Consider the following 14,609-nt stretch of genomic DNA (forward strand, 5'->3'; position numbering starts at 1 on the left):
GGCATTTCCATCAACCAATCGATAATAGGCTTGTTCTGTGAGTGCTTCTGTTCGGAAACACTGTATTTACTATACTATTGATTCATCAACATTGCATTCATGTCCAGCAGTGCTGGGCTCACGCCTGAACAATGGAGGGAGCTTCTCTCGCTGTGTGCCCTCAGCGAGGCACAGTGTAGCCTAGTTCTCTCCTGTATGTGTGCCCTCAGCGAGGCACAGTGCAGTTGGCTCAGGCTCTGAGTATCTAGACAGTGTGCCAGTACTGTGCTTGGGCCAAAGTTGGTGCCAAAAAGCACAAAACTGCAAAGCACATGCCGCTGGATAAACCACAAAGTGAATACTGGCTTCCAGTGTGCGAGCTGAACCCACAAGGCAGAGAGCATCACCGTGTTCAGCCTCAGTTAAGGGACACAGGTTGGGGTGAACAGGTTTTCCACTACGATAAGTGTGTAAATGATACAAGCAGCATGACAAAGATGTGATTTCAGAGTTTTGGTACAGAGACGAGTTAGCATATACAGATTGGTAAGTAATGATGGGCCACATTTGCCTTGTTGAAGAAACAGACAGCTCTGTGAGGCTGGTAGATGTGGGATTTGGGTGTGGTGGGAAGGCAGGTTAAAAACAAATGTGTCCGGGGAATCAGCTGGCTCTCTGTGCTGGCATCTCTGCAGGGACACTCGGGAGGGCGAGGTAGAAACAAGCCCAGTCACTGTGGTGACTCAAGTGGACCCAAGTCTGAGAGACAGTTTTGACATTTGTTCACTATGTGGCTTTAGAGAGGTCACTGGACAGCTCCCAGCCATCGCTCCCTTGCTTGCCCTGCATGAAACATGAAGCTGGCACCAGATGGGTGAAGGAAGACTAAAGAAGTTGATATCCCTGAGGCAGGACGGCAGCCCTGGCCAACGACAAGGGCTAGCACAGGGAACAATATCCTCTTGCTGGCTTTTTGACTTGGCCCAAACTCCAAGTAAGGGATAAAGATGATTGGGACAAGCAGTCATGCACTATAGAAGCCACTAACAATATGTGGGGTCCTTTGCCTAAGCCCAGACTCCACTCAGACCAGGGAGCTCTGTGATCAAATCTACTGGAAGCAGCGGGGGGGTTCCTTTCTGACGTATCTCTCCCACGCAGACCTCACCCAAATATCACTGGGTCCCAGACATCCCGACTCAGTTGCTCCAAGTCCCTCCTACAATCTCCTGAGATGCATTCTCAACATGGCTGGGGGCAGGGCAGGTAGAGGGGACAAGGATAGGAGTCAAGGAGCCACGGGATATACAATCTCCCTGTACCTGACAACTCAGCAACAACCAAGCTTCATTTTCTTCTATGCTGTGTCCCTGACTTCCAGACCAGGGCACAACAGGGGACAGGAGGAGGTTCAGGGGCAGGAGTGACAGGTGAAGGGCCAGGAAAGCTGAGGTGGCCACTGCGTTCCCCAGCCTGACTCACATTTTCCGCAGGTTGGGCAACTTCTTGAAGATCCCAGTGGCCTCCAGCACAGAGATGTCATTGTCGTTCAGTCGCCTGCGTGGGAAGGCAGAAGACGCTTAGCTGAGGTGAGGCACCTCCTGTGCTACTTGCCTGTGGGTCTTCCTCACATGGCCTTTATTGAGCTCTGTCCGAACTTCACAGTCAGTAAAGTTCAAGAGAAACTTGAAAAACTTCAGAATGAGGTGAGGGGCTTGGCAAAGAGAGGTGGATGGGGAAGGGCAAAGAGAGATGGGACAGTGGCTTCTTGCATGCTGTGCACAGACACATATTACTATTTAAACACACAAAGACCATGTATCTGCCGCCATTTTATGGGGTACCAATGGTAACTCAAACACCCCAGGGAGCTTTCCTCGGAGTCTCCTGAGCCTAAGTTGCTCAGTTCTTTTCTGACTACTTATGTCAGCTCAAGGTTTCTGTACTGTGTCCCTGTGTGCTCAGAGCCGTGCTGTGGTGCCCTCCAATGGCTGGAGCTGCCAAAGAAAGCAGTAATAGCCACCAGTCTGCCACTCTATCCAGGGCTCACTCTGTGCCAAGAGTCTAGAGGAATATTGTGTTGTGTCTATTTCTAGACCTTCTGAAGTATAGGAGACACCATGTCCCTGCCCCCCTCTCCCCTAACACGGTGCGGAAGAGGTCTCAGTGGGGCTGGAGGGGACAGAGGTGAGGTTAGTATCAGGTCTGTTTAGCACCACAGGCCATTCCTTATCCTCTTACATGCTTCAAGTTTTAGTTTCTCCTGTTTCAGGTCTTAAGAGCTTGTTTGGAGGTTCTACTGGGGAAAGTCATCCTCGGTAGCCAAGTGTGGCACTTTAGGGGGTGTGCATATGGAGTACTGAAGAAGGGCAGGGACATCCACCTGGCCAGCCACATCAGTTGAATCAACCTGGTAATCAGTGGGGTAATGGATTTTGAAGTCAGATTGTCCTTACACTTCTGCCAGTGTTTGAATAAATCAACGTCCCTTTCTAGGGAATATTGGGAGGTTCAGATACATTTAATCATCTTAGTTGCATTTTTTTGCCTAGTAATAATTTTTATTTAATATCTATTTTTCTGGAGATTCTATAAGCTCTTAAGGAACAGCAGGTGCATTTACTCTACAGAAATGTAAGCTTAGAGCAGCGCCTGGTTTTATAGTGAGTGTCCAGAAAGCATTCATAGAGCCAATGAACGGTCTATTCTTGCAAGCAACCTGCATGCATACTCCTGGTGTCTTGCTTCTCAGTCAAGTACACAGAAGACCCTACTTGGCCTAACTCAAAGTGACTAAGTATATGTAAAGAGAGGTAGGGAGGGGTAGGACTTACAAGTCAGTGGTATATTCAGGGAGATGGCTTGGGATGCGGGCTAGCTTCTGGTTGGAGCAGTCCACAATGGTGCCCTCACAGCGGCACTTTTCAGGGCATACTAGGTCCATGAAGCACTCACTGCTGAATCTGTTGCGATAATCCTCAGAGCCTATATGGGGGCCAAAGAGTGGGTTATCATCACCATTTCGGTTTTCAGGCACAAGGTTCAAAGTTGTGGGGAGTGAGGTAGTTGGATGAGTTGGAATGTGTGTATGTGTGAGTGTGTGTGAGAGTGTGTGTGTGTGTGTGTGTGTGTGTGTGTGTGTGTGTGTAATGCACAGGCTTGGGAGGGACTGCTTATATATACACGACAGATTTGTAAAATAGCAGGCAAAGCTGATGACCCTTCAGCCATCTTGGCTGCACTCCCCCCACCCCTCGTCTACGTTGTTTCCATATGGTCTTTTGTCATTTATCACTTGGTGTCTTCCAAGAAGCCAGGCTTCATATCTGTGGGCTCTTGTGCTTTGGTGGGTCATGGACCTTTTCAGAACTGGTGAATGTTACAGATGAATAATGTTCAGAGAAATATTGTAAGACACCTACACAGAATCCAGCCTACACCTACAGGAGATCTCTTGGCTCCATGATGCTTACTATCTACAGATTGGCGATTAAGGTTGGACTTTTGTGGGGGCTACCGTAGGGCAGGACTAAGGTTGGAGAATGAGGTCACACATTTAGAGGTCTTCCTGGACTTGCAGGCAATGTCATTTGGTGTTAAATGACAACTGGTGTCTTGTCTGACCTTGACTTCAACAAGGATATTCGGAGGTCACGGCTCTGATACTTTGGGAATTTGGCCTGAGCTTTCTTTGTTTTGTTTTAAGAAAAGTCAGATATTCAAAATATATTGGCAATGAATCCAATTCTTAAACACAATGAAAATGAGAACGCATGGAGGGCAAGACCCGACTTCCGCATAGAGAGGAAGTTCTCACTGAGGCCAGTCAGAGCCAGTTCCCACAAGCTAGAAGTTGGAACTCAGATTTATTTATTTACAAAATTTCATTCCATTCAAAATTTCAAGGTCATTCTGTAATGGCAACAGGTCTGACAGCCTGATGTCTCTGAGGCATGCCCTTGTGGGCAGCCAGCCAGCCAGACCTCTGTGAGCACAAGAGTTATGTCAGTGCCAATAGGGAGGGGTGCGTGGCTCTCCCTGTTGACAGTGGGTACTGGCCTTATGCACTCTCTCAGACTCACATTCCATTGGCACACTGCTAAGTATAAAATGTAAGCTCAGTTCACATTTGCATAAGGCACAAGTGGGACACCGTTGGCACCTGAGGATCCTGTGTGCATCTCTGAGGTGTTTGAGGGCACCGACCCCAGGCATTTGGTGAATGGCTTGAGCCATCAGCATGACAACACAGTGTGTGAGTAGTCCTCATGTTTTAGCAGTACATCTGGCGAGGCTTTGCAGCTTCTGAGCTCCTATTTCTCTGGGGTTTGTGTAAAGATGAGCTTAAAAGCAGCGTCTTCAGGAAAAAGACAAGCTAAGTGTGCGAGCATGTAATTCTACTCCCGTGCTTCCTAGATCGTGTCGGAACATCTGGGAGTTAGAGGCCATGGAAACACCCGTGGAGCTGGTATTAGAGCTGACATTTACTGCACTTGATCCAGGCCAAACTTCAAATGGGTCATTCCTCTTAACCCCCCCCCCCCCCCAAGGTTAGCACTTGACTTTGTAGGCGAAGACCCTAAGGTCTATAAGGCTCTTGGTGCATGGCAAACGCACTAGGGCTAGCTTTCAAAGACCCAGTAACTAATGTCAGGAAGCTTTAGTGTGCTTTGTGACTGAACCTTTACTCCCATGGCTCCAGCAACAGCCATTACATATGAGGTGGTGAAGGCAGATTGGGTCTCTCCTCCAGTGAGCTATGACAAGGCAGCAGGCAAATGGCCTCCCCCTTGCTCTTGTGTCTTCCGCTCTCAGATATCTTTCTGGGCTCACTGATGATCGGGAACACGATCAGTGGGGCACTCGTTCTCATGAGGTCATGAACATGGAGTCAGAAGTTTGGCTGTATCCCTTTGATTCCTCTACCTTCCCACCCACTTCCTTCATTCCCCTTTGCACCCCTAGGCATGTGTGAACAGAACCTATGCATGGATTTCAGAGTTTTACAGCAGCCTCCTGTTTTATGTAAGTCTCTTTTCCCATGCCTGCACAACTCACCTTACTGAATAACCCCTGACCTTATGTCATTTCTTTTTAGACGCATCAGAGTGCTAGGTTATATATGCAGCTCCTGCCCCATGAAAACCATTCTTGTCCTGTTGGTGGCGCTTCATGGTGACATTGAAGGGGGGCATTTTGAATGTGCACGGTTATGTTTTCTACAGAACATGTCTGTAATGGGCTACTTGCAAAACAGAGGAACCCTGTCTACTTATCAAAGGCAGAGAGACAGGAGGGAGCCCGGTTTGCACTTCACTGCGAGCCTGCAGACGTGCGCCGGCTGGGGACGGTCGCCTATTAAATGCATTTTCGTTTTAATCAAGGTGAGAGCAGCCCGTAGTTAGCGGGAATCACTCTCAGTAGTATCGTTAGGTTATAACTGGCAGGCCTCTGCAGTGGAACCGCTGACCCATTTTAATGAAATGATTTTGCAATTAGATTCGATGGACTAATGTGTTCTCTCCAGCATTTTCCCCTGCTGTTTTTGTTATTGCCCTGGTTTGTAATAACGAGGGGGTCGGAGAGTGATATTTTATATGAGTGGGAATCAGAAATGTTAATAACGGCGTATGTACATAACCGAAAAAGTTCATTTCCCAGTCAGAGCCAGCACGAAATGCCACCTCCGTCACTTCATATTTCATTACGGAAGCTACCCGGGGTTCCTCAGAGCCATTTGTTATGCCTAATGCTCATAACTACCCAAAAGTATTTTTAACTTTTCCAGAGCTTTAAAAGTCAATTTCAATCCCAACACGTATTTGTCACTGCCAGAAATCCTTTGGGGTAGAGAACCAACGGAAACAGGTTTCAGCGCTTTCTCTTTGGGGGTGAGCTCAGGTGGGCGGGATCTTGCAGGATTTGAAGACAGGCCATAAAGTCCAACCCCAGCTGGAGATGGCCTCAGAGGATCTGATGTCACCTGGCTGTTGCCTGCCTCTGCCCTTGTAGCCCTCTCCCCGTTTGCAGGCATCTCAGAACAATAACACATGGTACATAATCAGAGACAGACTTTAATAGATGGAGATTGGGTGAAAGGTTAAAATCCACAGCAGTGATTTTATTTTATTTTTTACTTTATTATATATCCCTGTCCTGCATCTACTTCTGGGAGGGCAGTGTGACACATCTATAAGGCCAGCAGACTGGATGGTCTAGGATCAGAAGTAGTAAGGGACACAGATAGGGTGGCTGCTGATGTTGGCTGTCTACATTGGGCACTAGCTTTCGGGAAGCCAGCATGTGAACCAGAAGTCACATATTTATCATTATGTGGTCAGTGGGGGAGCCAATGCCTGTATCCAGAGTTCTCCTCCTCTATCCCAAGCATCCCCAAAGTGGCTGGGATGAGAGGAAGAACCAGGGGTGGGGGTGTTCAAAGGCCTGTCAGGGTTTATCAGCTTGAGAAGGAAGGAACACGGACAAGCAGAGGGTTGACTCGTGAGTGGTGAACAGAAACAAGGACATTGCATACACAGACACCCATTCCTATACGGGCTGTGGGGGACCAGACACCTGTGGTTGACAAACACTAGCTGTTTTAGAAGGAGTATGGCTATCATTTGGGCAGGAAGCTATCTCTGCAGCTCAGTCACCTGCCTGAAAGCAGAGGGAGAGGCCCATGGTGCAGCCACAAGCCTACTACCGTAGCATCATGGAGATGCCAAGGAAGGGCACCATGATGGATTCACTCCCCGAGGCCTGGCCCTGGCATGATGTGGGCAGTGCTAAAAGTGTTCTCTCGGCAAGGAGGGGAGGGACACTTCTCTATGTAGGAGGGGCTGCTTGTATCCATGAGATCTTGTATGATCCTGTTGGAGAAGAAAAGGCACTTGAACAATGCTTTCTCTCCTTTTTACTCCAGTCATTTCTAGTAAGAGATGGAAGCTGGGAATATAGTATGAGAAACATCTTCAACTCGTCATCAATTCAAGTCAAAGTTTCTAAAAAAAAGTCTTTTCAAGGCAATGAGTGTCCAGACAAGGGAGAGCTAAATAGCACGGAGGTAAAGCCCAGCCAGTTGGGAGCTAGATAACCCTGACCAGCTAGTTAATATCCTGCTTCAATACCCTTATCTGTAAAATGGAATCTAAAGTATTATAAGGGTGATGATGATTGGTATACATTCCAATGTTCAGAGAGACCAAGAGGACAGTCATCATTCATCAGTGGCTGGGGCCTTTCTCTGGGTAACAACCAGCAAGGAAGTCACACAGCTTGGTGGGGACACAGAATCTGGCTCCTACTGCTAAGTATGGCTGTGTGTCCACCTTAGCTCCTGGAGTAAGATACAGACTCCAGCACAAAAGGGACAACAAAGTCTTCTAATTATACTGAGCCCAGGATTTATCAAGACACAAGTTAAAGAGATGGTGCCAAGAACCCTCTGTGGTCAGAGACAGCTGGTGTCTGCACAGACCTCTCCAGGCCTCTGAATGGCACCATATGAAGAGCCCCACACTTCCATGTAAGCTATGGTCCAAGGTTAAGAGAACAGGTTGGATATCGGGGTTCATCAGAATCTAGGTTTAAGTATTCATGAGGAATGAGAGCTGGGGTCAGAAGGAGTCCCCTTTCAAGTTCAACATCTCAGACCCATGTCTGTTCTACCCATTCTCTTCCTACATTCATTTCAAATGAAATGCACACCAAGAGTGGTGAAAGTCAAGAGCGATTCACCCTCTGCATTAGCTACCACGTAGTGTCCCTGTACTGGGTCTCTCCCATGAAACCATGGGGCATATATCTTAGTTATACTTGTCTTCTTCAAATGGGAAGTTGGAACCTAGCTGCTACTCTTGAGGATTCCATGAGACCAGACTTGGAACATAGTGACATTTCATTAAGTAATGTGGATACTTGAAGCACGGCCCCGTGGGTTTCTCTAACCTCCTGTCACCATGTACCTGACTCCTTCAGGATTCCCACCCCCTTCCCTCTGGGATTTAAGACTGGGAGAAGTGGGTCTGGCAGGCGCGGTGATCCAGAGCAGAGAAGAGTCCAGCGGTGGTGGTGGTGGTGGCGGCGGTGGCAGCGGGCCATGCTGCAGGAGAGAGCGATGCTTTCCGCGGTGCTTGACAGAACCATGTTCCGTTTCCATCGTTCCACCACATGGTTAGATCAAGCACAAAGGAAAGCCCCGCGGCAACTGGTCAGAGTCAAGGTCAGGAAGCAGCATCAGAGAGAGGACAGGAGCGCTCAGAGGAAGCAGCGTGGAGAAGCAGAAGCCAGAGCAGGCCCCCACTGAGCGTGATTAGTACCAGGAGTGCAGTCCACTGGATCCTGCCAAAGACAGGGGTCCCCACCTCCCAGTGCCCTGCCCCAGGGAGACTCAGCAGCAAAGAGGGACAGGGTGGGAAACCTTCATACACTCATATCCAAGAGCATTCTGGCAGCTGACACACCAATTACATACTAACCCAGGATTGAGCCTGTAAAATCTGTCCCATCCCACCCCACTATGTGACACAAAAATCAGCAACACCTTTCCTCATGCTTTGTGACACAGGACTGAACCCACAGCTGAAAAGCCCCGTGGCAGTCTATTCCTTTTGAATAAAGACATGGTCTAGCACAGCGTAATCTCATCTCCAGGCAAATCCTCCCTTCAACATCCCACAACTCGAGAGGCTCCTGGGTACCTTGCAGGGTCTCCTGGCCCCCTGGGCCGATAGCCAATCATTTCAGCTGCTCTGAGGTACAGTAGAGGGGGAGTTGTGGCATGAAAAGCAACCATATCTCAGCTGGGCAAAGAACAGAGCCTCAGTGGGGCCATGGGTCTCCGAAGGAGATACCCATAGTCAACATGGTCTGAGAACACTGTCACAGGTAGAGCTAATGCATAGAGGGTGGTCGGAGGCTGGCTTCTGACAATGGGCTTTTGTCAGACTAAGAGAAGGAAGGAAAGGGCCAGAGAATCAACTGATTAGCCTCAGAGTAAGACATCTAATTTTAGGTTTCTGTTTGATTTCTAGATCCATTCTCTGGCTGGGAACATGGGAGAGGGTTAGGTAGACTCGGTCTATTTATCTTGTATGCCATAGACTCAATCTTTATATCCCATCTTCCATAGGTGACATTTTTTTCCTACTTGGCATCAGGTGAGAGCTGTGCATATCTCAAAGAAATGGAGCCACAGCCACATGACTCTGATCATCTCTGTTGGACACAACCTCTGATGGTAGGGACAGGTCACTCTCCTCTACCATAGTTTTGGGGACTGTCTTCATTGACAAGGTGCTCTCATACTCAGCAGCTTAGCATTGTGTGGGCTGTGTGCATTAATGGTCCAGTTAGCGTTCACCCATGCCTGGCCCTATTCACCTCTCTTTCCCTATCCCAATCTGATAGACTACAGCTACTAATGGCAATGTGGGCTCTGCTGTACCTGGAACTCCAGGGCTCTGTGAACATTCTGGTTCTAAGATGTCTCCTGTGAGGGCCTTGGTATGAGTAGGGCACATTTCACAAACTTAGAACATCCTTGGGTGGCTGGGAAGATGAGCCAGAACGTAAAGGTGCTGCCAGGCCTAGTGACCTGGGTTCCATCCCCAAGTCCCATATAGTGGGTTAACAGACTCCTGAAAGCTGTCCTCTGATCTGCATACTTCTGCTATGTCATGCCACATATGTGCACATGCACTCACACACATACACATACACATTCATTCACACACACACACACACACACACACACACACACACGCGTGTGCGCGTGCATGTGCACACAATAAAGTTCCTCTCTGGCCCTCTCTTTGCTTTTCTAAAATGACATGGAGTCCCAAAGGTAAGTGATCTGGAATCTTCCATACCAGGAATCATCCTGGTACACTAGAATCATCATAGCATTCTAGGTCATGCCCAGAAAATAATAGCCTGAACTTAGGGCTTTTCTGCCTGGGGGGTCTCAATTTTCTCTCTAGGGTGGACTGGATGAACTCTGAGGTCTCTAAAGTGGCCCTGTGTTGTACCCAAAGGATCCTACACTTTCCATAAAACAGCTTCTTCTTCTTCTTCTTCTTCTTCTTTTTTTTTAAAAAAGAAACACAGCTTTTTTTTTTTCTTAAAAACAAAAAAGAGGGACAGCATGATAGAAGGCAGGCAGTGTCCTTTAGCTGCCAAATGCACCCTGAGGGTGGGGCCTGTGCTGAAGGACTTAATCTGCTGGCTAGATCACCCCTAGCAGGCAGCATCCGCCTCTAAATGGATCTTGGTCCAGGCTGGTGGATGCAGCTGGTAAAGAGGCAGAGCAAAGTGGCTGGGAAGCCAGACGCCCTACCCAGGGAGGGGCTGGACATGTTGCAGGAGCAGCCCTCAAATTGGCTCCTAATCTCATCAGCTGTTTTGTCAAGGGGGCTGCTTTTAGGGGAAAGTAAAAATGCAGAGTTATTATCTGTCAGCTCCAGTCCATGTCACCTGCCACCCCTCCCACCTCCCCTTTCTGGAGCTTCCTAGATACACAAATCTTCAGGTCTATGGTTTCTGTGTCTCCTCAAGGCCAAGGCAGACACAGTTCCTGGTATTTCTCAAAGCCATTGTAATCCCTCTGCACCTCCCACACAGCTACAGAAGAGCACACCAAATACTCTAAGTTAAGCTCAGCGGGGCTCTGAACATCACTACCTCTACACGAACAAGCTTTCTACTTGGTATTTTTTTCTTAATGACATTTTACACAAAGTCAATTTAAGACTTCTGTCTGTCTCTTTCTTTCTTTCTTTCTTTCTTTCTTTCTTTCTTTCTTTCTTTCTTTCTTTCTTTCTTTCTCTTTCTTCCACTTATTTCTGTCCCTCACAGGAAGCCAGGATCCTGTAAACACCGAGGCAGGCAGGTAGACACTGGCCCAGCTAGCTTCAAAACTAGCTTAACTGTTTCCTAGTTCTACTGTCTATTTCTTGTTCCCTGCTCTTTGCTCTTTCTGTATACATCACCCATACCTTGCTACCTGTCCCAGCCTCAGTCAATGCTAGGTCACTGCCATGATGGGAATACTAATTGGATCCAGTGTTGTCTCTGTCCCTCCCCTGCCACTCAGGGTTTAGACTCAACCTGAGGTCCTGGGTATTGACAGGACACTCATGAGACTGAAGTACAGGACGGCAGGTGGCTCTCTGCCCTCCTCTGACTTCATCAACCCATTCTATGGGAACCACTGACTGGCCAAGCTAATTAACTTGGCCCCAAGTAGGCAGAGAAGAAGGAGGAGATAATGCCAGGGATAACTGTAAGCACTGGGAAGGGATGGTGTTCTATGGGTGACTCTTGGTGCTCTTTCTACCCAGAGGTGTCCCCAGACTCAGAGAGGAATCTAAGGAAACAGTGTTTGGGGGTTAGAAGTACAGCCAAGAAACTAGGAAGACAGCAATTCAAGTAGCTGGACCACCCGCTGCCCTAGATTAATAGAACAGTTATAGACCCTGATCTTCATTACTGCTTACTGACTGTGATGTGAGGGTGACCTTCACCTTGGAGCCCTCAGCTCTCTCTGCTTTAGAGCGGGCTCTCACCTGATGACTCCAAGTGGCTACTAGAAGAAGCAAATCAAACTGAGATCACTCAGGACAGTGCTCCTCACAGGCGAAAAATGTCTGCTCACTGATACCATTGTGCCGGAGAAGGCAAATAGGCAACGAATGAGTGTTCTTACTACCACAAAGTCCCTGCATCTCTCTAGACCCTCTCCAGGTATTTGCTTCTGCAGGTAAAATAGGATAAAAATCTCAAGTGTATCATCCTGGTAACACACATGACAGAATTTGATTTAAGGGATAAAGAACATGGTATAAGAAGCTCAGATCTGTCTTCTGGCCTTCTGATGACCAGTCCCCATGCCAGCATTGTTTCTGGGGAAAACACATTGACTGAGTACTCTCTCAGATGGGTGGGAGCACGGTTCTCGCCAAGATACACACTGTCAGGGTTGGCTCATTCTATCTCGGTACATCCTGCTGTCTGTTTATCGGCCATGGCGAGCACAGCACAGCACAGCATAGCACAGCCCTGATCTTTTTTGAGAAAAACAGAAAAATGATAATGATGTTTCAATGCTAGCTCATGCCGCCATTGGTGAAGGAGACCACCTTTCTTTCTGAGGTGGGCTGGGAAGTCTCTTGCCGCCTCTAGACAGAGCTGGGCACGGGAATACAAGCTGTGCCTCTTCCCAGTCTGATGTTCCCTCTAGCAGGAGAGAGTAGCCATCTGCTTCCAAGAGGTGGGGAAGGTGTTTGTGAAACCTGTAACCTAACCTATAATGGTTGAGAGCTATATCCAAAGCCTGGCTGCAGCCCAGCCTGGGCTGTATCTATTTCTGTGCCATTTGGGGAATCTGCTTCAGAGACTACAAAATAAATCTTGGTCTCCTCTCCAGTGCACGCGTGCGAAGGCTGCCCAGCCTCCCTCCACCTAGCTCCATCTAGGAGGAGCAACTGTGTCTGGGCTCTGTTTCTCCCAAGGTGCCCACCCCTCCCCCATGCTTTTATTGTGTGAGTGTGTTTTATTTTAAATCCATAAGGTAATTGGCTTTCTGTAGGACTAACTGAATTTCCCCAATTTAATTTGCAAAGAAGCTCCCGAGGAGCCATTACAGCGCTTGCTGTCCTCCAGATTGGATTACTGGCCTCTCTGGGGCTGCTGTATTCTGAGTCAGAACGTGGGGCCCCCGCTCCCATAACCTGATTACCTGAGCAGCGGAACTTCTTGCTTTTGATCTGGCTGATACGCTTGTTGGCCAGCCGGCGTGGGCTGCTGCAGCGGGCCCCGCTTGTCTCAATAGGGTTGTCCTGGAGGTAGTCAGCCAACCACTTCAAGTGGCAGTCGCAAACAAATGGGTTTTGAGCTAAGTGGCTGAAAGAGGGACAGGGCTGTCAATCCGGAGTGACCTGTGGTACCTCGCTTCACCACCACCCTGTCTTGTATTGGGCCCTAGCAAACTGGTGTGAGGTCCTTTCCTCACTGTCCCAGGAGGCCTGGAGGAGGTGGGGGTGCCATTTTCAGAGAGGAGTCACAGAAATGGTGTGAGGCCAGCTGTCTGCTAAAGGCAGCACAGATGCAGCCAACATCTGGTCTGGGGAATCAGCTTCCCCATTCTCCCCTCTCAGGGCAGGACCTACTGCTGTCTGGCTCCACTTCCCCCATGCTGGAATCTGATGGGCAATGCAAGCCTAGAGCTTTAGAGTTTACACTTACAGCAACATGCATTCTATTTCTCCAAGCTTGGTGATGCCAGGCACATAAAGCAGCTGGTATGGTAACAGGCTTATGGTGGGAGTTCCACATATAGTAGTGGGCACTGTTGCCATTGCCCTCACCATCACGGGAGTGCAGAGGACCTCACCTCCTCTGAGAGTAAGGACCACTCAGAGCACTAAGCACAGAACTTCCCACATGGTCGTGGTGGGCATTCAACACCAAGCAGCTGTCCTCACTCTGTACTGGTTCCTGCCTCTCACTACTAAGGAAATGTGCCAGATGAAATGACTTCCAGGGCTTCCAGAAGACCTCCAGGCTCATTGTAGGCCTGGGGCTGGCACTGAAATCTGTGGTTGGAACTGTGAAGCCCACAGACCTGAGTGAGATATGCACCCTGGTGATCTGCTTACCTGCAGGACACACACACACACACACACACACACACACACACCCCAGCAGTGCTTGGGAAGTAAGGGTTGGGTGTGTGTATAAGGCATCCCCAGAAAGCCTGTGTTAGAGACTTGGCTTTGCAGGGTGTGGGGAGCTGCCAGAGGGGGGGATGGATCCTCACAGAGATAGAGAATGCTTAGAACACCACGCTGGCTACTGTGGTCATGAGCACAGCTCGCAAGTTATGCCAGCATCCTGTTTCATACTAGCCATAGTTTCTTTAAATTCTATCTATCCATCCATCCATCTATCTATCTATGTATCTATGTCTTCATGCATGTCAGAAGAAGGCATCAGATCCCAGTATAGATGGTTGTGAGCCACCCTGCGGTTGCTGAGAATTGAACTCAGAACCTCTGAAAGAACAGCCAGTGCTCTTAACCTCTGAGCCACCTCTCCAGCCCCCATCTCAGACCCTCTAGCTGTGATCTTGAGTAAACTCTTCAATCTCTCAGTGCCTTGGATTCTTCACATAAAATCTGGCGGTGATCCTGGGTTGTGCTGTGAGGCTTACATGTTTGAAAGTGAGATAAACTTCATCACAGTCAGGCCCCAATGGTACCAACCCTGAATGCTTGGTGCAGTTAAGTGCTTTGAGCTTCATCTCCCAGCCATGCTGCTAATGCTAGAAATCCTCCCACAGGGCCTCAGTCCTCCCTCCGTTGCTTTGGTGGGAGGGGTCTGCCACTTCCAGGGCGGTGTACTCACAGGGTCTGGATGGACTGCAGTGGAACGAAGAGCCCTTTGCTGATAGTCTGCAACTTGTTGTCATACAGAGAGAGCAGATTGAGGTTCTGTAGGTCCTGGAAGGTGTTCACCCGCAGGCAGTTGATCTTGTTAGCATTGAGGAGGCTGTGGGCAGAAGAGAGGTTTCCAGTCACTGTCAGCGGAGCAAAGGCTGACTGAACCTGCTGGTACTGCTGGAAAGTGGG

The 14,609-nt window shown here is 48.7% G+C and overlaps 1 protein-coding gene across 4 annotated transcripts in view; it reads right to left on the bottom strand.

The window, feature by feature from the left end:
- The window catches only part of Slit3 (slit guidance ligand 3), a 587,543-nt gene that overhangs the window by 83,206 nt on the left and 489,728 nt on the right, over window positions 1-14,609 (bottom strand). For all 4 annotated transcript variants that reach the window (XM_021178434.3, XM_029484039.2, XM_085829030.1 and 1 more), the window contains 4 exons: window positions 14,386-14,529; window positions 12,719-12,882; window positions 2,814-2,964; window positions 1,462-1,536 (listed from right to left, as the gene is read on the bottom strand). In XM_021178434.3, coding sequence (XP_021034093.1) covers window positions 1,462-1,536; window positions 2,814-2,964; window positions 12,719-12,882; window positions 14,386-14,529 — 534 coding nt within the window. The remainder of the gene's footprint in view (window positions 1-1,461; window positions 1,537-2,813; window positions 2,965-12,718; window positions 12,883-14,385; window positions 14,530-14,609) is intronic.

The sequence above is a fragment of the Mus caroli genome, unplaced genomic scaffold, assembly GCF_978045245.1.
Source record: "Mus caroli unplaced genomic scaffold, Mus_caroli_1 scaffold_13, whole genome shotgun sequence".
NCBI lineage: Eukaryota > Metazoa > Chordata > Mammalia > Rodentia > Muridae > Mus > Mus caroli.